This window comes from Gossypium raimondii, chromosome 8, assembly GCF_025698545.1.
Source record: "Gossypium raimondii isolate GPD5lz chromosome 8, ASM2569854v1, whole genome shotgun sequence".
Classification (NCBI taxonomy): Eukaryota; Viridiplantae; Streptophyta; class Magnoliopsida; order Malvales; family Malvaceae; genus Gossypium; species Gossypium raimondii.
This window is the reverse complement of record NC_068572.1, coordinates 59036354-59058454: the sequence shown is the minus strand read 5'-3', so window position 1 is coordinate 59058454 and position 22101 is coordinate 59036354. Positions and strand designations below refer to the sequence as shown.

Here is a 22101-nt window from a genome sequence, read left to right as displayed (position 1 = left end):
ACAAGCCTTAAACCGGACCTACAGAAGTAAACTGACATAATAAAATTAGAGAATATATATATATATATATATATATATATATATATATATATATACATATAAAGGCTCAAAAGTAAAAAAATTAGTCAAGAGTTAGTTAGAGAGTTCTAAGCAATAAAAGATCAATTTAAAAGGTCAAGGAGAAAGTCTCACTAAGAAGAGGAACATACTGAAGTCAAATGGCCATCCAACGACAATGGGTGGAGATCAAAGAGCTTTTTCATTAGGGCTTCGAGTTTAAATTAGCAACGTTTCAAGCCATTTCAAGGAAAATTAATTTATAAAGTTGAAAGGGGAAGGGAAAAGCTTTAGTTGGGTGCGTTTCTTTGCCAAAGGAGAGGAATATTAGTGAGATCAATAGAATACAATTATGAAGGAGATCCTTAAAACCCTAGAACTTTCGAATACTTAAGTGACAAAATTATAACTTTTTTTAAATTGAGTGACTGAAGTGCAAGTTTACTAATAATTGAGTGACCTTGGGTGTAGTCTACCCTATGAATCGTGAGTTAATGGCCATCAGACATCTATTAGCAACTTAACGGCTCAATGACACTTTCGAATAGTTTGGTGACCAATATGTATCTTTTTGTAGTTGAGTTGCTAAAGTGTAAACTTGCTAATAATTGAGTGACCTTGGGTGCAATTTACCCTATTATCTACATTTATACATGTATCAAATAAAAATATGGGTAAACTACACCCAATGTCATTAAACTATTAAGAAGTTTGTGTTTTGGTAACTCAACTTCAAAAAGTTACAAAATGGTAATGGAAAGTTTTCATTTAAGTCACTAGGCTATTAAAATCGCTATTGTATGGTCTTCTATGTCCACATTGCATACACCAATTGAAAACTCATTTCCTTTCTCTTCTATGGTTCAATTTCTTTCATAAAAAAACTTTGAACATCATGAATCTGCGAATTAAAATCCAAATAGTTTTATTCTTCGATCTACAACAATGACTGTTAGATCAACTTGGATCTAATGTATGCCATTCTACTTATCAATGGGTAGAGGTGATATCAATTTGGTTCGGTCAAGTTTTTTATATTCTTTAAATTGTCCATCATAATTTGGTTCAGTTCTCGGTTTTCCATATTGATTTTTTGTTTTGATTTTTTAGACTTATTTTGATAAAATGAGCTTTTTGTGACTTTTGAATATTATTTAATAAAATTGCAAGGTCTTTTTCATAAATATTTCTAAAAAATAATCTTTTAAGAAATTTTAAATTATTTTCACTATTTTAAATATAAAATATTTATTTTTATATCATAAAATAAAAAAATAATTATATATTAAATAAAAAATAGAATTCGGTTCGATTTTCAGTAATCATGATTTTTGAACTTACATTTCATAAATCGTCCAAATACCTCAGTTTGGGTCAATTTTATTACTTAGCCCTATCAATGGGTATTGGGTTCTAATCCATCATATTAAACATTGAATCGTCGCTTAAAGCTCATTAGTCGAACTTAAAAAAAAAACTTAATCCAATAACTTGAATAAAAACTTTTGAATAGTTCAATGACTTAAATGAAAACTTTCAAATAGTTCAATAACCATTTTATAGTTTTTTAAAATTGAATAACAAAATATAAATATACTAATAATTTAGTTTCATTGGGGTAGTTTAGTTTAAAAATATTTATTAAATATGAATATAAATAAATAGTTAAGCTGAGCTGAGAAGTCCCAAAACTTAAAAAAATTCAAGTATCCCATGCCCTGTCATCGTGCAAACTTAAAAGGTTTTCCATTGTTAAATTATAACCTCGACAATCTATCCGATTTATTGCAAATTGGCTAAAGTTCCAGTCTTGGGTTACTCAAATCAATACTGTTCACTATTTTTTTTGAGGGTTGGTTAAATCCAAGGTATGAACGACATGTCGTTTTGGACATCCTGTTTTAACTCAAAACCCCTTTTATCCTTTTTATGAAAATTGAGAATCTTTGTTCTGATCATCTTGGGGAAGAAGCTCTCTCTCTTTACGATCCTACTTTAATCAATCCATTTCAGGTAATCTCTCTTTAACCTAACAAAATGTAAAAATAATTTATAAATAGTTTTTTTTATTGGATTGGGTATCTTTGTCTTGTTGAAAGTTTGCATTTTTCTTGGATTGTTACTTGTTACCCTCATTTTTAACATCTGGGTTTTTTTTAGTTTAATGCTTTTCATGTTCTTTCTGTGTTTTTAAGACAGTCCCATTCTTTTGTTGCGCTGAGACTCTGGAAAGTGCCTCCTTTTTGTTGTTTTACTTTTATTCTGATAAAGAAAAGGTTGATCTTTTGGAATGGTTTTTATAGTTCAATGATACAATTTTTTAAAGTCAATTTCTTGTTTTGGGGGATGATAATGAATGTATTAGAAAGTTCCAAGGGTATTCATAAATTTAGCCCTGGTTAAACTTCTAAGCTGGGAAACAAAATTTTGATCTTATTGTAGATTGTCCTTCAACACAATATTTCGTTGATATATTTAGAAATTGACTTCACTTCTTGGTTGAGAACTATATTGTGAGCCTTTTGTGGTAACTGGTGATTAGATAGACCCTGCAATTTGCATATTTATGTCGTGTTCGTGTATTTTCTGATTCTCATGTCATGTCATAATTTTGTTCTATCTATTTTATATATATATATTGACATGTTTATCTATTCGAGTTTCATATCGTGTTTTAGGTGCTTTTTCCATGTCATATATTTTTCATGTCCAGCATTGTCAAATCTAATGGTGACTAACTTTTTCGGTGGTGAAAATTTTACTGGTTTGCTTGTTGAGTTATTTAGTTGAGCTTTGATTCAGTAGGCTGTCTTTTTTGAATCATCATAGTGATGCAACTTCAAAGAATCGAGTGGTTTGATTCTTTACATACATCTTGAAGGATTTGTGTATTCTACATGAAGAGTAGACGGATGAAACATGAGGGTGTTCTTCATACAGCATTGAGTTGCGATGACATCCTCTGCAATATCCTTATCCGGTTACCACCCAAATCTATAACCAAGTTTGTTATTGTATCAAAGCGGTGGCTGCACTTGATTTGCAGCTCTTCTTTTCGGCACAGTTATTTGAGTAGATGGAGGGTAGGTTTTAACCTGTTAGGATTTTTTGTGTGCAATTCCTTGTACCTTGGAAGACCTAAAGGCGGTGCTCGTCGCCCCCGTTCTGAACCTGCTCTCCCATTGCTGTCTTCTAGTAGAGAGGGTGATGATTTGAAGTTTTCTGGGGTCCTTAAAAAGCTTGGTTACTTTATCGACTCTTCTGATGGCCTTCTTCTTTGTGGTCGTCACCCGAAGACCTATTTTGTATGGAATCCCATCACCAAGCAACAATATAAACTACCTCATCCGAGGGTGCACTTTGAGGAGTTGTGCATGGCCTTCATTGTTGAAGACTCACCTGACGATGAAATCTGCTACAGGGTTGTTCGTGCAAAATGTGAAAGCAGATTCGAGGAGGTCTATGTTGTTACAATAGAAACTTTCTTGTCAAAGATCAGTACGTGGTGTTATTCCAAGCTTAGATGTTCTTCAACTATATCTCTATCTCCTTGGACTTCAGGTACCGTGATTGGAGGTGTCATCCACTGGTATGCAGCGCAGGGGAACATAGCTATTTACGACCCATATCATCATGAGAAGCATATTGCTTTAGTTAAACTCCCGGGGCCATTTGATTTCGATGAGCAAGTTCTCGGGGAGTCTTCGGACGGGTGTCTACAGTATGGTTGGAGCTGTAAAGCTGGCCTGCAGATATGGGTTCTTGAAAAGGGCTTTGATGGTTATTCATCTTTATTCTCAACTAATGAACAGTCGAGTCTTTCTTGGAGCTTGAGATATAAGTTGAATTTCAAAATCATGTGGAGAAAGAATCCAACACTTGCCACAAAATGTGTTACACGGAAAGAAACCGAAATACTGGCATTTTCTCCACAAGATTCCAAATCAGTCTTCATTAGATCTGGATCAAGCATATATCTCTATCACATCGGGAGTGGAAGGATGGAAGTGATCCAGTACCAAGGTCGTGGATCTTCTATCTTATCGGATTTTTCCAAAGTAGTACCCTACTTTAAACGAGCTTGGCCCCAGTCTACCTTGTGTTGTGGTGGAAACAGCTCGACATGAATGTTTGCAATGTGCCATGTCTGTGGAGTTCCACAACCATAATTTAGGTCATACTTTGCAGGTACCCCCCTTTTCATTTAGGTAACTTATGGATGCCACTGTGATGATATATATATATGTATATGTATATGAACAGCTTTATAACCCGTGCCTCTATCTATGGCTTTTATTAGGGATCACTGATCATCAAAGTGTTTTATAGTTTCAGATTTTCATTTTTAGATTACATTTTATGCAGATGCAACCAAATCTTTGCAAAACAACTGCATTTTTATCAACCAAAACAAAAATGTCCTTTCAAGTTTAACATTGGTTCTTAGTATAATTGTCCTCTCTTTAACATTGACAAACCAAGGTTGTTGGAACCAGCTGGTATACTGGTCCGGAGAAAGAGGTTGAACCGGTTGACTTGCTGATCTATACGAACTGGTTGAATTGATTTTTTTTTTAAAGTTAATAATTTATTTTATCAAACTGGGTCAATCGGTTAGAGCATTGAACCAACTAGACTGAGAATCTAAAACACATTTCTATTTTTAAGTTGCAGAAGAAGTGATCGGCTAAAAGATTAGATTGGAAACACTACAAAAATTTGGAATTATACAACATAAGCAAAAATTCTGATTATTATTTTTATCCATTACTTTTGGGCTTTGAATCAATGACCTATATATGACAATATATCTAAATGTAAAGCAAAAAAAATCAATGAACCACTATGAGGACATTCACAATAAACAAGGTTGTATGCTGAAATCTACATGTGGAAGGATTGAAATATAAAACCAACCCATTGCATGAATGGTGTTTCGATTAATCCGAACGTGGCAACAAGAAACTAAAGCCTATGTTCTCACGAATAAGTGGTGGTGGTTCAATGTCTGCAATGTCTATTTGTTCCATTGACTTCGATATGTCATCTACAGAGAAGGGGATACTGCAAAAAATGACATTAGTGTTAGAACTATGCTACTCGGACTCGTACCCTCATCCCTATGCTCAAATGTGTCGGATATAATATCAAACACGAGTATTTCAAGCAAATGAAGAATCAGAGTAACAGAGGGTTGATGTTAGACGCAATATGACTGCTAACCTGGAATCATCATCCAGCAGGAAGGAATTACTAACTGCATTGTTGGAATCTTCTGTCATTAACACTCTCATATTGGCTATTACCTAGATTTAGATAAACCAGCAAAGTTTAGATAAGTCAGGAGATGTCTTTAATCTTGTTTTTTTCTCCCTGAAACCTGCATTTCGTGAAACTTACATCCGGGGACACACTATGTGTGCCGTACTTGTCATCCCAATACATTGTACTTATACGGTATAGCTGCTGTATACTAAGGACCTGCAAATGGAAATGAAGTTGTTTGAGACTTGAGAATCAGCAGGGAAGATTCTGATGATTTGTATCTCATTTTAGGTTATGTCTGTATCATATCTCACCGGACAAAGATCATGGCTTATTTCGTCCAGTGTTTTCTTTGGCTTTTGATGTATTACCTGAATTAGAACACAAGAGCACCATTGATTCATGCACTACTCTAGTAATGGAGGGACGGAGAAATTGTTGCAACAATGGGAACTTACTAAGAAACCAATGGCCTGCCGTATATGCTTGAGCTCATCCCAAGCTGAACCTGCATACTGCAATTATATGTGTTTTTTAGATTTTGTAAGTACATGTCCAAGGACCGGAAAATGAATTGGGAGGTACTCGAAGGTACCTCATCTGTTGCTTTGTAACACCAGTGTTCCAGTTCAGCCAATCCGGCTTTAACGTATTCACCATTACTGAATGAACAACACTCTCTCCTCAACAAAAGACTGCAAGAGAACAGTGAATTCAAACCTTAACTGTAAGCAGAAAACCAACTATGAAGCACTAAAGTAGCAGCATGGACTGGTTACCTGTTGAATAGTTGAACATTGATAAATGAGAATATTTGTGTGAACACCTTTCGTACTAAGAATGGAGGTACCTGTAAAGGAATCGAAGGATGTTAATCCTTCAGGAAATGGCCGTATGCAGAAAACAATGGAACTATAGATATGAATGAAAGGGGAAAAGTGAGAATGTAACTAACATAATTTGCTTTCAAAGTGTTCAAGAAGTTTCCAAGGCTCTTCACAATCCCTTGCCAGTGAGCAATCAAAGCCTGTTGGCCTGCAGTATTAGCAACGGATCGTGATGCTCCCTTGACTAAGCTTGCTCGGGATGTTCTTGGTGCCTATATCAACATATCCATTTAAGAGTGATCAAAGTAGTTCTGGATTTTTATCTCATCAGTATTGCCTTCACTTAATCTGGTCCTATTATATATATATATATATATATATATATATATATATATTACCTGGATGCATAATCCAAGCAATGGTGAAATTTCTTTCTTCAGATTATCTCTGATCATTCCATATATCTTCTCTACATATGCTGTAAGTTGCTGCTTAAAAAGCAAAGCCGGGTACTTGGCTTCAACTTGTCGCAGACTGTCCACCCCACTATTGATGCCACCATTAATTAAGGAGAGATTCACACCTTGTGGCGCTCCACGGAAACTCTTTAAGACAATAATAGCAACATATGGATCAGTTAAGAAATGAAAATTACTGAAGGGTATGGCTTGACATCAGAGAGAATTCTTACTTGGGTCATTCTCCCAAACAAAGTAGCTGATGATGATCGACGGCGTTGTGGAGTCATTCCGGCGGCACCGCTAGCTTTCAATGTGCGCTGTAGTAGCAAGAGAAGCGTGAGGCGTTGGATAACCAGTAGGCTAAGATGTCATTGTTATCCTGGGTCTGAAATTCAGAAGGCCAACAATCAGGTCAAGAATCTGAGGTTTCTATTGTGGAACTTTTGGAAAAACATGCGTGTGAATGATATCTCAACCTCAATAGCATTCCCTATAGTCTGAATGATCCGATCGAAGACACTGGTTCGCTCGACTTCAAATGATCTCCATTGCAGAAGGCATTTGTATATGATACAGGCTGCAATAGGTTGGTTCCCCGCAAAGCCTAAATGTTGTGCGATACATCGAATGAGTAACTCCTGGTTTTCCTGTTGTTTCTCATTCAATGATTTTTGTGGTTTCTCCTCGACTTCAGCAGGCTCTCGAAGGTTCAGTGACGGGCTGTGAAGATCTGGCTGAAAATACATTGATCAGGTAAAAAAGAAATCAGACAATGAAGAACACAGAGAGTTAGTAGTATCAAGTTACAAGAACTCTACTCACAATGGCTGCCCTTGCTTCCAAGTGACCACTCTCTGAACCTCTCTGTCAATCATTAGACAACCAGTGAATCTCCTCGATCCTACGAGACATTCAAAGTTAAACTGCAAACCATACACAACCTCGTTTTTTCAAAATACCTGCAAAATCGACCTCGAACGTCCTGAAAGGAACTTATTGGGAGCGATAGATACTGCCTGTTGCCGTAACACCTTATTCTCTGATTCTATATTAGCGAGCTTCTCTTCTAACCTGAGTTCAATCAACCACATCAAAAGTATATGTATCATATATTCTTGACATAAAAACATGAGCTTTTATAGCAAACTAGTAAGGCAAATTATAGGCTACCCTCTCATTGAGTCAGCTAGTTGTTGAACTTTTTTTTCGGTTTCTTCCAGTTTTTTTCGTTTTTCTTCACTTGATTCTTGGAGTTCTTTGTACTTTCCTTCTGCCTCATCAGCTCTCAGTTTTTCTGTTTCCAATGAGGCCTGTGGGAAACAAATATGATTAGAAACATTCCTAACTATGGATAAAACGGAACTCTTGCAGCATTATTTGAAGATATATTGGATTTTAGAGGTTCATACCTTTAGGCTTTCCACTTCTTCTGTTAGAGATTCAACTTTCTTTGTATCTTCAACGAGAACTTCTTTCTCTTGAATAACCGGAGGCGCTTCTTGATGGCTTTCTTTGCAGTCTCTCGTTCTTTAGCAAGCAACGCATTGGTTTCCTCGATGATTTTCTGCATTTCTTGCATTGTGTTTTGCAGTTTCATAACCTCCTGAGCTTTTGCTTCTTCTAAATCAGTCTGCAAACATAGTTTCAAGGATTTACGTGAACATGTATATATATATATATATATATATATATATATCCATAAGCCAAATATAATTAAAGAACGTCGATGCCATAGTCTGAAAACGATATGAGATACATTAGTACTTGTTATTCCACAGGGTGTGCATTAGCCTAGTGCTCGATGAAACACAATATGTGAAACTTCCATTAGAACAATCATTTTTTTCATGTTTTAGCAGAAACAACAGCATTACCCTCAAACGTTTCTCCAGCTGCAAACGCCATGTAAGCTCCTCGACATTCTTTTCTAGCTTATCCTTTGCTTCTTTCAGTGCACCTGTTTCCCTTGCTGCCTGCGTAAAGAAGGAAAAATGGGAAACATAAAGAGATGTAAATAAAATACTTTGTAGGAACCATCACCATGCATGATGTATAAAAGGAGATGCTATCCAACACAGACCATTTTGAGCTTTCGGAGTTCTCTTCGAGCAACTCTTCCTCTCCACCGGGTTTGTGTCACAATACAACTTCTCGTGAGCTTCTTATAATACACGACTGCTCTCCGACAGAGCCACCAAGCCTGCAATTTTTCAATTTTTTTTTCCAAATTTTAAGGGACTAGTCTCAAAGGGATAGGCAAGGAGGAAGCAAGCAACCTAAAATGATCTAGAGTATAACCTGAAGCAAAGTTGCATTTTTATTTAAATTCATGGATCGGAATTCTCTTCGAGCGGCCATTGCCCGCAAACCTGTCTGTAAGACAAGGGCAGATATGTGGAGTTTTTGATAGGCTACTCTAGCTTGATGCCTCTTTATGTGCTTCTGGATTTTCAAAGCTGCTGCCTGCCTTCTCATGTTTTGATAAAGTTTGCAGGCCAATACTCCTGCAGGTTATTCGTTTTTTTTCGAAAATTAGCGCGATAACAATGTTGATTTAACATTTTTTTATCAGTTCCAACTATTTCTGACCCTCGTATTGCGAACAAAAGGTCGAAGAGTAAGCATATAGTTAAAACTCAACTCATACCAGTTGGTTGTTTCCTTTTCGACCCTTACCTCTACAAATAGACTGGATATCGACAGAGGCCTTTCGCACTGCAAGGAATCTTCTACGAGATATATGAGTACGAATACGGCGTTGTATGGTTTTTGCAGCACTACTGAGTACTTCTGCCCTCCGTGCATCTAGTTCCGCCATCTGACCAGCTCTGAGAAAGATCTTTGTTAGACCTACCTGCAAAAGGAAAAAAAAAACATTTTGAGCTCAATTGTTGATGCTTCAACACTGCCATATCACAACATGAAGGGCATAATCGTTGAATAATTCCAACTGTCATAAGAAAAATCGTTGCATTACCTGAAATCCTTCAAGTCCAGCCTTTTCCAAAATCTTCTGGCATGCAGCCTTTTCGTCATAGCTGCTTATAATCGATGAAATCAATGTGAAGAGTGTCCACATTAGTTCAATTGTAACGAGTAAGATTGCAACTACAAATTTCATAACTTCAATCTCTATAGCTAAACAGAATTACACCAGTTTCATCACAGTTAACTGTGATTTTAAACTAAAAGAGCTCACTTACTTTCCTTCCAGAGCCTCAGGACAAAGAAGTCCGAACCGGTTAATGAACTCAAAGAAAGGTTTCGAGTTGGATAGCCAGCCATACTGATTCTTATTGCCTCTAGAACACCCTACAATGACCAACTTCTAGTGAAAGAACAGAACGTACTAAGAAGAAACAAGATAAGAATCCTTTGGAAAACCAGTTGAGCATTGAAAATAAACGGAAATCTCTACTCACTCCACAACGAAGTTGTTGCATGATATTTTGATTCTCAAATATAGCGGTTTAAGTTGGTTGTTAGGCTTTACACATCGGATGTAGTGCGGTTCCGTAGAGTTTAATGTTTCCATTAGTTGCTGTAATTGTAGCTGCAGCATTTTATCAAACCAGTCTTAGTCCCCAAAGTTCTTGCAGGATATGACAAGTTATATTGAGGTATTGTAAGAGGTTTATTCAGTCAATAGCAGGGATTCAATTGAAATCTGTAAGACAACATACTGAAAAACAACCTTAAACGAGAACCAATCAAGAAAACTTGGATGATTTAGATGTTTCTTCTGGAAGTGGTGGGAAAAGGCCTGCTACAAATGGACATTTCGAAACACCCAACAAGTCTTGATGTTCAGGAACCACATAATCCTTGTTTTTGTCCAGAAATTGATCAGATTGATATAGGACCTGAGAAAGAAGTGTTATTTGAAATATAATCTAAAAAAAATGACACGGAAGATCCCACTATTTACTCGTAAACAGTGTGCCATGGAAACATACATCTCCTGCATAATGAGCAATAGTGAAATCGGTGCGAGACAATTTCGGCTTGATGAATCTTTTGTGGTTCTTAAACGTCTGATAAAGCTTGTTTGCAAAAGTTTCATGAGTTGATTTCGGGAACATGCTGAAAAAATGTAGAGACTAATAAGTTTTTGGAAGTTATGTAATTAATTACAGATGAATTTCATTGAGAAGAAGACATCAAAGAACAATGTTATACCAAGCTTCATCAAGAAGAGCAACGATTCCTCCTGGTTTCTGCCAAGTAGAAGAAAGAAAAAACGTATCATTAAGCAAAATAATGAAGGATAATATAAATGAAACAGAGGGTTATGTCCGATTTATTCGAGTTTAAGGCTTGACTATGCTCAATATCAGGAAACGATGCAGCATGGAAGATCAAACCAGCTGCAGAATAGTAGGAGTGAAGTTAATGCATAGTTCAGGTTCGAACGAAAAGAGTTAAGCCACATGAGGAGTGTGACACTGATATGCACAAAGAGAAATCTCATCGACACTTCATGTAACATTAATGGTTAACATAATCTATGGGGGATTTAACCTTTTCAATAAGATCCAGGACATCTTGATTATCAACAAATTCTATGTAGCTCCAGTTGATCTTCTCTTTTGTGTACTCTTCTTGCTCCATCTTGAAGACATGCTGAAAAACATACCGGAAACACATAAATATGTAGTTTCGGGTCAAATTGGTATAGCTGAAATGATCAAAGCATATGATTCAAGACCTTACCTGATTGAAATGCTGTTGCAACTTCTCATTTGTAAAGTTAATACAGAACTGCTCAAAGCTGCATAGAGAGATACCCTATATAACTCGGACTTGGATTTAAGTGTTAGAGACAGGTATGTTTACTTATTTTAAGTTTTTCATGTATTGGAGGATCCTTGGACTCGAACAACCTAGATTAAGCCTACAAGCATGGAGCATACCTATTAGCCTTAAAGCTTTCAAAACCGTAGATGTCAAGGACTCCGATTAGGAAGTTCGAGTTTGGATCTTGTCCGATTGAATTATTAATTTTGTCCACCAACCTGTGCATAAAAACAGAGAAGAATTATCTCAGAACCTAAAATACATTTCATAGCTGATCATATGCAAGCTTATCTCACCAGTCAAACAATCGTGAATATAATGTTTTAGCCAAACCGTCCCGGCTAACTGTAGCACTTTGTGGATCGAGACTTCGCTTTATTACTTCCTCGGTGTGACCATAACACGTTTACACAATGCATCTTCTAAGGCCTTAACATCACACCTGAAAATGAAGTGAAAATTCAATGGTTTAAGATCCCTGAAAATGGCCTTTGTGACTAAAAGAGAAAAAAGGAGCATATACATAAGAAGCTCTGCTGTTGTATTCAGGTGGAATTTAGCCTGGTCATCTTCAACTAATGAACAGTCGAGTCTTTCTTGGAGCTTGAGATATAAGTTGAATTTCAAAATCATGTGGAGAAAGAATCCAACACTTGCCACAAAATGTGTTACGGAAAGAAACCGAAATACTGGCATTTTCTCCACAAGATTCCAAATCAGTCTTCATTAGATCTGGATCAAGCATATATCTCTATCACATCGGGAGTGGAAGGATGGAAGTGATCCAGTACCAAGGTCGTGGATCTTCTATCTTATCGGATTTTTCCAAAGTAGTACCCTACTTTAAACGAGCTTGGCCCCAGTCTACCTTGTGTTGTGGTGGAAACAGCTCGACATGAATGTTTGCAATGTGCCATGTCTGTGGAGTTCCACAACCATAATTTAGGTCATACTTTGCAGGTACCCCCCTTTTCATTTAGGTAACTTATGGATGCCACTGTGATGATATATATATATGTATATGTATATGAACAGCTTTATAACCCGTGCCTCTATCTATGGCTTTTATTAGGGATCACTGATCATCAAAGTGTTTTATAGTTTCAGATTTTCATTTTTAGATTACATTTTATGCAGATGCAACCAAATCTTTGCAAAACAACTGCATTTTTATCAACCAAAACAAAAATGTCCTTTCAAGTTTAACATTGGTTCTTAGTATAATTGTCCTCTCTTTAACATTGACAAACCAAGGTTGTTGGAACCAGCTGGTATACTGGTCCGGAGAAAGAGGTTGAACCGGTTGACTTGCTGATCTATCTGAACTGGTTGAATTGATTTTTTTTTTAAAGTTAATAATTTATTTTATCAAACTGGGTCAATCGGTTAGAGCATTGAACCAACTAGACTGAGAATCTAAAACACATTTCTATTTTTAAGTTGCAGAAGAAGTGATCGGCTAAAAAGATTAGATTGGAAACACTACAAAAAATTTGGAATTATACAACATAAGCAAAAATTCTGATTATTATTTTTATCCATTACTTTTGGGCTTTGAATCAATGACCTATATATGACAATATATCTAAATGTAAAGCAAAAAATCAATGAACCACTATGAGGACATTCACAATAAACAAGGTTGTATGCTGAAATCTACATGTGGAAGGATTGAAATATAAAACCAACCCATTGCATGAATGGTGTTTCGATTAATCCGAACGTGGCAACAAGAAACTAAAGCCTATGTTCTCACGAATAAGTGGTGGTGGTTCAATGTCTGCAATGTCTATTTGTTCCATTGACTTCGATATGTCATCTACAGAGAAGGATACTGCAAAAATGACATTAGTGTTAGAACTATGCTACTCGGACTCGTACCCTCATCCCTATGCTCAAATGTGTCGGATATAATATCAAACACGAGTATTTCAAGCAAATGAAGAATCAGAGTAACAGAGGGTTGATGTTAGACGCAATATGACTGCTAACCTGGAATCATCATCCAGCAGGAAGGAATTACTAACTGCATTGTTGGAATCTTCTGTCATTAACACTCTCATATTGGCTATTACCTAGATTTAGATAAACCAGCAAAGTTTAGATAAGTCAGGAGATGTCTTTAATCTTGTTTTTTTCTCCCTGAAACCTGCATTTCGTGAAACTTACATCCGGGGACACACTATGTGTGCCGTACTTGTCATCCCAATACATTGTACTTATACGGTATAGCTGCTGTATACTAAGGACCTGCAAATGGAAATGAAGTTGTTTGAGACTTGAGAATCAGCAGGAAGATTCTGATGATTTGTATCTCATTTTAGGTTATGTCTGTATCATATCTCACCGGACAAAGATCATGGCTTATTTCGTCCAGTGTTTTCTTTGGCTTTTGATGTATTACCTGAATTAGAACACAAGAGCACCATTGATTCATGCACTACTCTAGTAATGGAGGGACGGAGAAATTGTTGCAACAATGGGAACTTACTAAGAAACCAATGGCCTGCCGTATATGCTTGAGCTCATCCCAAGCTGAACCTGCATACTGCAATTATATGTGTTTTTTAGATTTTGTAAGTACATGTCCAAGGACCGGAAAATGAATTGGGAGGTACTCGAAGGTACCTCATCTGTTGCTTTGTAACACCAGTGTTCCAGTTCAGCCAATCCGGCTTTAACGTATTCACCATTACTGAATGAACAACACTCTCTCCTCAACAAAAGACTGCAAGAGAACAGTGAATTCAAACCTTAACTGTAAGCAGAAAACCAACTATGAAGCACTAAAGTAGCAGCATGGACTGGTTACCTGTTGAATAGTTGAACATTGATAAATGAGAATATTTGTGTGAACACCTTTCGTACTAAGAATGGAGGTACCTGTAAAGGAATCAAGGATGTTAATCCTTCAGGAAATGGCCGTATGCAGAAAACAATGGAACTATAGATATGAATGAAAGGGAAAAGTGAGAATGTAACTAACATAATTTGCTTTCAAAGTGTTCAAGAAGTTTCCAAGGCTCTTCACAATCCCTTGCCAGTGAGCAATCAAAGCCTGTTGGCCTGCAGTATTAGCAACGGATCGTGATGCTCCCTTGACTAAGCTTGCTCGGGATGTTCTTGGTGCCTATATCAACATATCCATTTAAGAGTGATCAAAGTAGTTCTGGATTTTATCTCATCAGTATTGCCTTCACTTAATCTGGTCCTATATATATATATATATATATATATATATATATATATATATATTACCTGGATGCATAATCCAAGCAATGGTGAAATTTCTTTCTTCAGATTATCTCTGATCATTCCATATATCTTCTCTACATATGCTGTAAGTTGCTGCTTAAAAAGCAAAGCCGGTACTTGGCTTCAACTTGTCGCAGACTGTCCACCCCACTATTGATGCCACCATTAATTAAGGAGAGATTCACACCTTGTGGCGCTCCACGGAAACTCTTTAAGACAATAATAGCAACATATGGATCAGTTAAGAAATGAAAATTACTGAAGGGTATGGCTTGACATCAGAGAGAATTCTTACTTGGGTCATTCTCCCAAACAAAGTAGCTGATGATGATCGACGGCGTTGTGGAGTCATTCCGGCGGCACCGCTAGCTTTCAATGTGCGCTGTAGTAGCAAGAGAAGCGTGGAGGCGTTGGATAACCAGTAGGCTAAGATGTCATTGTTATCCTGGGTCTGAAATTCAGAAGGCCAACAATCAGGTCAAGAATCTGAGGTTTCTATTGTGGAACTTTTGGAAAAACATGCGTGTGAATGATATCTCAACCTCAATAGCATTCCCTATAGTCTGAATGATCCGATCGAAGACACTGGTTCGCTCGACTTCAAATGATCTCCATTGCAGAAGGCATTTGTATATGATACAGGCTGCAATAGGTTGGTTCCCCGCAAAGCCTAAATGTTGTGCGATACATCGAATGAGTAACTCCTGGTTTTCCTGTTGTTTCTCATTCAATGATTTTTGTGGTTTCTCCTCGACTTCAGCAGGCTCTCGAAGGTTCAGTGACGGGCTGTGAAGATCTGGCTGAAAATACATTGATCAGGTAAAAAAGAAATCAGACAATGAAGAACACAGAGAGTTAGTAGTATCAAGTTACAAGAACTCTACTCACAATGGCTGCCCTTGCTTCCAAGTGACCACTCTCTGAACCTCTCTGTCAATCATTAGACAACCAGTGAATCTCCTCGATCCCACGAGACATTCAAAGTTAAACTGCAAACCATACACAACCTCGTTTTTCAAAATACCTGCAAAATCGACCTCGAACGTCCTGAAAGGAACTTATTGGGAGCGATAGATACTGCCTGTTGCCGTAACACCTTATTCTCTGATTCTATATTAGCGAGCTTCTCTTCTAACCTGAGTTCAATCAACCACATCAAAAGTATATGTATCATATATTCTTGACATAAAAACATGAGCTTTTATAGCAAACTAGTAAGGCAAATTATAGGCTACCCTCTCATTGAGTCAGCTAGTTGTTGAACTTTTTTCGGTTTCTTCCAGTTTTTTCGTTTTCTTCACTTGATTCTTGGAGTTCTTTGTACTTTCCTTCTGCCTCATCAGCTCTCAGTTTTCTGTTTCCAATGAGGCCTGTGGGAAACAAATATGATTAGAAACATTCCTAACTATGGATAAAACGGAACTCTTGCAGCATTATTTGAAGATATATTGGATTTTAGAGGTTCATACCTTTAGGCTTTCCACTTCTTCTGTTAGAGATTCAACTTTCTTTGTATCTTCAACGAGAACTTCTTTCTCTTGAATAACCGGAGGCGCTTCTTCGATGGCTTTCTTTGCAGTCTCTCGTTCTTTAGCAAGCAACGCATTGGTTTCCTCGATGATTTTCTGCATTTCTTGCATTGTGTTTTGCAGTTTCATAACCTCCTGAGCTTTTGCTTCTTCTAAATCAGTCTGCAAACATAGTTTCAAGGATTTACGTGAACATGTATATATATATATATATATATATATATATATCCATAAGCCAAATATAATTAAAGAACGTCGATGCCATAGTCTGAAAACGATATGAGATACATTAGTACTTGTTATTCCACAGGGTGTGCATTAGCCTAGTGCTCGATGAAACACAATATGTGAAACTTCCATTAGAACAATCATTTTTTTCATGTTTTAGCAGAAACAACAGCATTACCCTCAAACGTTTCTCCAGCTGCAAACGCCATGTAAGCTCCTCGACATTCTTTTCTAGCTTATCCTTTGCTTCTTTCAGTGCACCTGTTTCCCTTGCTGCCTGCGTAAAGAAGGAAAAATGGGAAACATAAAGAGATGTAAATAAAATACTTTGTAGGAACCATCACCATGCATGATGTATAAAAGGAGATGCTATCCAACACAGACCATTTTGAGCTTTCGGAGTTCTCTTCGAGCAACTCTTCCTCTCCACCGGGTTTGTGTCACAATACAACTTCTCGTGAGCTTCTTATAATACACGACTGCTCTCCGACAGAGCCACCAAGCCTGCAATTTTTCAATTTTTTTTTCCAAATTTTAAGGGACTAGTCTCAAAGGGATAGGCAAGGAGGAAGCAAGCAACCTAAAATGATCTAGAGTATAACCTGAAGCAAAGTTGCATTTTTATTTAAATTCATGGATCGGAATTCTCTTCGAGCGGCCATTGCCCGCAAACCTGTCTGTAAGACAAGGGCAGATATGTGGAGTTTTTGATAGGCTACTCTAGCTTGATGCCTCTTTATGTGCTTCTGGATTTTCAAAGCTGCTGCCTGCCTTCTCATGTTTTGATAAAGTTTGCAGGCCAATACTCCTGCAGGTTATTCGTTTTTTTTCGAAAATTAGCGCGATAACAATGTTGATTTAACATTTTTTATCAGTTCCAACTATTTCTGACCTCGTATTGCGAACAAAAGGTCGAAGAGTAAGCATATAGTTAAAACTCAACTCATACCAGTTGGTTGTTTCCTTTTCGACCCTTACCTCTACAAATAGACTGGATATCGACAGAGGCCTTTCGCACTGCAAGGAATCTTCTACGAGATATATGAGTACGAATACGGCGTTGTATGGTTTTTGCAGCACTACTGAGTACTTCTGCCCTCCGTGCATCTAGTTCCGCCATCTGACCAGCTCTGAGAAAGATCTTTGTTAGACCTACCTGCAAAAGGAAAAAAAAAACATTTTGAGCTCAATTGTTGATGCTTCAACACTGCCATATCACAACATGAAGGGCATAATCGTTGAATAATTCCAACTGTCATAAGAAAAATCGTTGCATTACCTGAAATCCTTCAAGTCCAGCCTTTTCCAAAATCTTCTGGCATGCAGCCTTTTCGTCATAGCTGCTTATAATCGATGAAATCAATGTGAAGAGTGTCCACATTAGTTCAATTGTAACGAGTAAGATTGCAACTACAAATTTCATAACTTCAATCTCTATAGCTAAACAGAATTACACCAGTTTCATCACAGTTAACTGTGATTTTAAACTAAAAGAGCTCACTTACTTTCCTTCCAGAGCCTCAGGACAAAGAAGTCCGAACCGGTTAATGAACTCAAAGAAAGGTTTCCGAGTTGGATAGCCAGCCATACTGATTCTTATTGCCTCTAGAACACCCTACAATGACCAACTTCTAGTGAAAGAACAGAACGTACTAAGAAGAAACAAGATAAGAATCCCTTTGGAAAACCAGTTGAGCATTGAAAATAAACGGGAAATCTCTACTCACTCCACAACGAAGTTGTTGCATGATATTTTGATTCTCAAATATAGCCGGTTTAAGTTGGTTGTTAGGCTTTACACATCGGATGTAGTGCGGTTCCGTAGAGTTTAATGTTTCCATTAGTTGCTGTAATTGTAGCTGCAGCATTTTATCAAACCAGTCTTAGTCCCCAAAGTTCTTGCAGGATATGACAAGTTATATTGAGGTATTGTAAGAGGTTTATTCAGTCAATAGCAGGGATTCAATTGAAATCTGTAAGACAACATACGAAAAACAACCTTAAAACGAGAACCAATCGAAGAAAACTTGGATGATTTAGATGTTTCTTCTGGAAGTGGTGGGAAAAGGCCTGCTACAAATGGACATTTCGAAACACCCAACAAGTCTTGATGTTCAGGAACCACATAATCCTTGTTTTTGTCCAGAAATTGATCAGATTGATATAGGACCTGAGAAAGAAGTGTTATTTGAAATATAATCTAAAAAAAATGACACGGAAGATCCCACTATTTACTCGTAAACAGTGTGCCATGGAAACATACATCTCCTGCATAATGAGCAATAGTGAAATCGGTGCGAGACAATTTCGGCTTGATGAATCTTTTGTGGTTCTTAAACGTCTGATAAAGCTTGTTTGCAAAAGTTTCATGAGTTGATTTCGGGAACATGCTGAAAAATGTAGAGACTAATAAGTTTTGGAAGTTATGTAATTAATTACAGATGAATTTCATTGAGAAGAAGACATCAAAGAACAATGTTATACCAAGCTTCATCAAGAAGAGCAACGATTCCTCCTGGTTTCTGCCAAGTAGAAGAAAGAAAAAACGTATCATTAAGCAAAATAATGAAGGATAATATAAATGAAACAGAGGGTTATGTCCGATTTATTCGAGTTTAAGGCTTGACTATGCTCAATATCAGGAAACGATGCAGCATGGAAGATCAAACCAGCTGCAGAATAGTAGGAGTGAAGTTAATGCATAGTTCAGGTTCGAACGAAAAGAGTTAAGCCACATGAGGAGTGTGACACTGATATGCACAAAGAGAAATCTCATCGACACTTCATGTAACATTAATGGTTAACATAATCTATGGGGGATTTAACCTTTTCAATAAGATCCAGGACATCTTGATTATCAACAAATTCTATGTAGCTCCAGTTGATCTTCTCTTTTGTGTACTCTTCTTGCTCCATCTTGAAGACATGCTGAAAAACATACCGGAAACACATAAATATGTAGTTTCGGGTCAAATTGGTATAGCTGAAATGATCAAAGCATATGATTCAAGACCTTACCTGATTGAAATGCTGTTGCAACTTCTCATTTGTAAAGTTAATACAGAACTGCTCAAAGCTGCATAGAGAGAGATACCCTATATAACTCGGACTTGGATTTAAGTGTTAGAGACAGGTATGTTTACTTATTTTTAAGTTTTTTCATGTATTGGAGGATCCTTGGACTCGGAACAACCTAGATTAAGCCTACAAGCATGGAGCATACCTATTAGCCTTAAAGCTTTCAAAACCGTAGATGTCAAGGACTCCGATTAGGAAGTTCGAGTTTGGATCTTGTCCGATTGAATTATTAATTTTGTCCACCAACCTGTGCATAAAAACAGAGAAGAATTATCTCAGAACCTAAAATACATTTCATAGCTGATCATATGCAAGCTTATCTCACCAGTCAAACAATCGTGAATATAATGTTTTAGCCAAACCGTCCCGGCTAACTGTAGCACTTTGTGGATCGAGACTTCGCTTTATTACTTCCTCGGGTGTGACCATAACACGTTTACACAATGCATCTTCTAAGGCCTTAACATCACACCTGAAAATGAAGTGAAAATTCAATGGTTTAAGATCCCTGAAAATGGCCTTTGTGACTAAAAGAGAAAAAAAGGAGCATATACATAAGAAGCTCTGCTGTTGTATTCAGGTGGAATTTAGCCTGGTCATCTTTCGGAACAGATGAATCAACCTCCTTTCCTTTAGCGAATACAATGTTTCCAAGATGAAGAATTGCCGCAACAACCCGGAAAATTGCCTCCTGAAAGTGGGATACGAGGATGATCAGTCCTGTTTTTGTATCATAAGTAACCACCTTAATTCTTGCAGGTATAAGAGTTATATACATATATATACCTGCTCTTTCTCACTAATTCCTACAATATCCATAGCTCTCCTTGTAGCAAGATAATCATGGGCATCACTTACGCCTACTAGTTCATAGCAATGTGACTGGTTAAGATAGTGATAACTTTGGGGTTTTCCCAATTTGTACTTTTCAACTTCCTGTTAACAATGGTAACTTAAACCTCACTGAAAAAATAATATGGCTCATATTCACCATTAGTCAGATGATCTCATAAGAAACCAACAAAAATACCTCCGCTGGCGCAGCACAAAGAAGATAAAAACAGTGATAGTTGCGTTCCGGGTCGGAAACTTGGCAAACACGAGATCTCTCTAAAAGGTAAGTCCGGATGGCTGCTCCTGATATTCTTCCATGCTTATCAAACTGAATCTCAACAAATTTACCGAAACGACTGCACCAGTATTAGTTTTAGGAAAGATCAGTGTTACTAGGAGTATACATATATGTATTTATGTATGTATATATGTACATGAATGGAACGAGCTAAATATATGTATATATGTTTTATGTACATGAATGGGATGAGCTCAATGATTTCTTTTGCAGCAAGAAGGATTTGATAGAATAATATTGCCTTGACTTGCTAGTATACTCAACGTATAAGACATTCTCATAAGTTGCATCTTTTTGTCATTGTTTAATCACCAGTTGGTTATAAAGAAGCTAATCAATAAACTTTATACATACATATGTATGCATGAGATAAGATGAGGTGAGCTCAATGATTTCTTCTGCAGCAAGAAAGATTTGATAGAATAAATTTCCTGAACTTGCTAGTTGCTAGTATAATCATGATTGTGAAAGGTAAAAATACACGGATTACCAGGCCTAGTCTTACCTGGAATTGTTGTTACGAACAGTTTTAGCATTGCCAAATGCTTCAAGGACTGGATTAGACTGCATTCAGATGATATAATGTCCATATCAATTATCATGCAAGAAATCAGAGGGACATTTCCTGATGGATGACAATATCAAATCAATTAAACAAACTTCACTGAATCATACTTCAAGAACTTGTTGTTCAACTGTTCGTCCTTCAGTGGCGACTCGACCGCCAAGAAATGCAAGGTATCGCATAAGCATTTTAGTCGTCTCGGTTTTACCTGCTCCACTTTCACCACTCACCAGAATTGAATTGCTTTTCAATTCATTAATCATGGCCCTGGGTGTAGTTCAGATTTCTCTTTAAATTTGTTCATCAATTATACCCCAAAAAGAAAAACTAAATTAATAAACTGAAGAAGAACAAGAACCTGTATGCAACATCTGCAACTGCAAAAACATGAGGGCTTAGTTCTCCAAATGGGGCACCCTTGTATTGTTGCATCATATGAGAATCATAGATGTGAGGTAGTCTTTGGAATGGATTTATAGCAATTAGGATATTTCCTGTATAAGTCTGCCATCAACACCATGTCAATTACCTCAGCCACAAAGCATATATGTATATATAACATCTGTGATTACATGAAAAGAAGAGAGAAGCTTACATAAATTTCATTCAATTCATATCTAGCTTTCAAATTCTGCAAAACTCCAGGCTCATGTAGGTATGATAGCTTTGTCATATCATCAACCCCACCAGGAGGAGCTTCCAAGTCTTTTGGATATATTTTTGATAACTTTTCAGTGACCTTTATGTCAACCAACAACACATGAAATGATTAAAATGTGCAAAAAGATTGCTTCAAGTCATGGGTTTTTCCTTCACCATGTTATTCAAACTTAGGTGTGAAATTCGAATATGGATACGTGTCATATCCTCGTCACCGTATTTGAATAATACATCTACAAAGGCTATG

The 22101-nt window shown here is 37.0% G+C and overlaps 2 protein-coding genes across 5 annotated transcripts; one reads left to right on the top strand and one right to left on the bottom strand.

The window, feature by feature from the left end:
* The first annotated feature begins 1760 nt into the window (after positions 1-1760).
* On the top strand, positions 1761-4385 carry LOC105792606 (F-box protein At5g03970). Of its 4 annotated transcripts, none has more exons than XM_012621256.2 (2): positions 1761-2070; positions 2939-4385. In XM_012621256.2, the coding sequence occupies exon 2, from the start codon at positions 2955-2957 to the stop codon at positions 4182-4184; it is 1230 nt and encodes a 409-aa protein (XP_012476710.1). In that variant the 5' UTR covers positions 1761-2070; positions 2939-2954; the 3' UTR covers positions 4185-4385. The 4 variants fall into 4 exon arrangements, with proteins under 4 accessions (XP_012476710.1, XP_012476707.1, XP_012476708.1 ...); XM_012621253.2 differs by having other exon boundaries at positions 2887-4385; XM_012621254.2 differs by having other exon boundaries at positions 2863-4385.
* Positions 4386-4841: 456 nt separating this feature from the next.
* On the bottom strand, positions 4842-21882 carry LOC105792605 (myosin-9). The gene is given in 39 exon segments (XM_052635353.1): positions 4842-5121; positions 13400-13482; positions 13577-13657; positions 13755-13811; positions 13899-13955; positions 14036-14135; positions 14220-14290; positions 14394-14537; positions 14666-14778; positions 14781-14871; positions 14958-15113; positions 15205-15462; positions 15551-15592; positions 15687-15841; positions 15927-15952; positions 15954-16011; positions 16014-16032; positions 16132-16353; positions 16598-16696; positions 16804-16923; positions 17022-17227; positions 17398-17575; positions 17699-17759; positions 17925-18034; positions 18147-18278; positions 18419-18589; positions 18683-18809; positions 18904-18941; positions 19246-19347; positions 19438-19495; positions 19643-19744; positions 19823-19969; positions 20052-20188; positions 20284-20433; positions 20528-20687; positions 21135-21193; positions 21305-21461; positions 21553-21698; positions 21790-21882. Coding segments are annotated over 39 exon segments (4395 nt in total). The 5' UTR covers positions 21868-21882; the 3' UTR covers positions 4842-4997.
* Between the last annotated feature and the right edge of the window lie 219 nt (positions 21883-22101).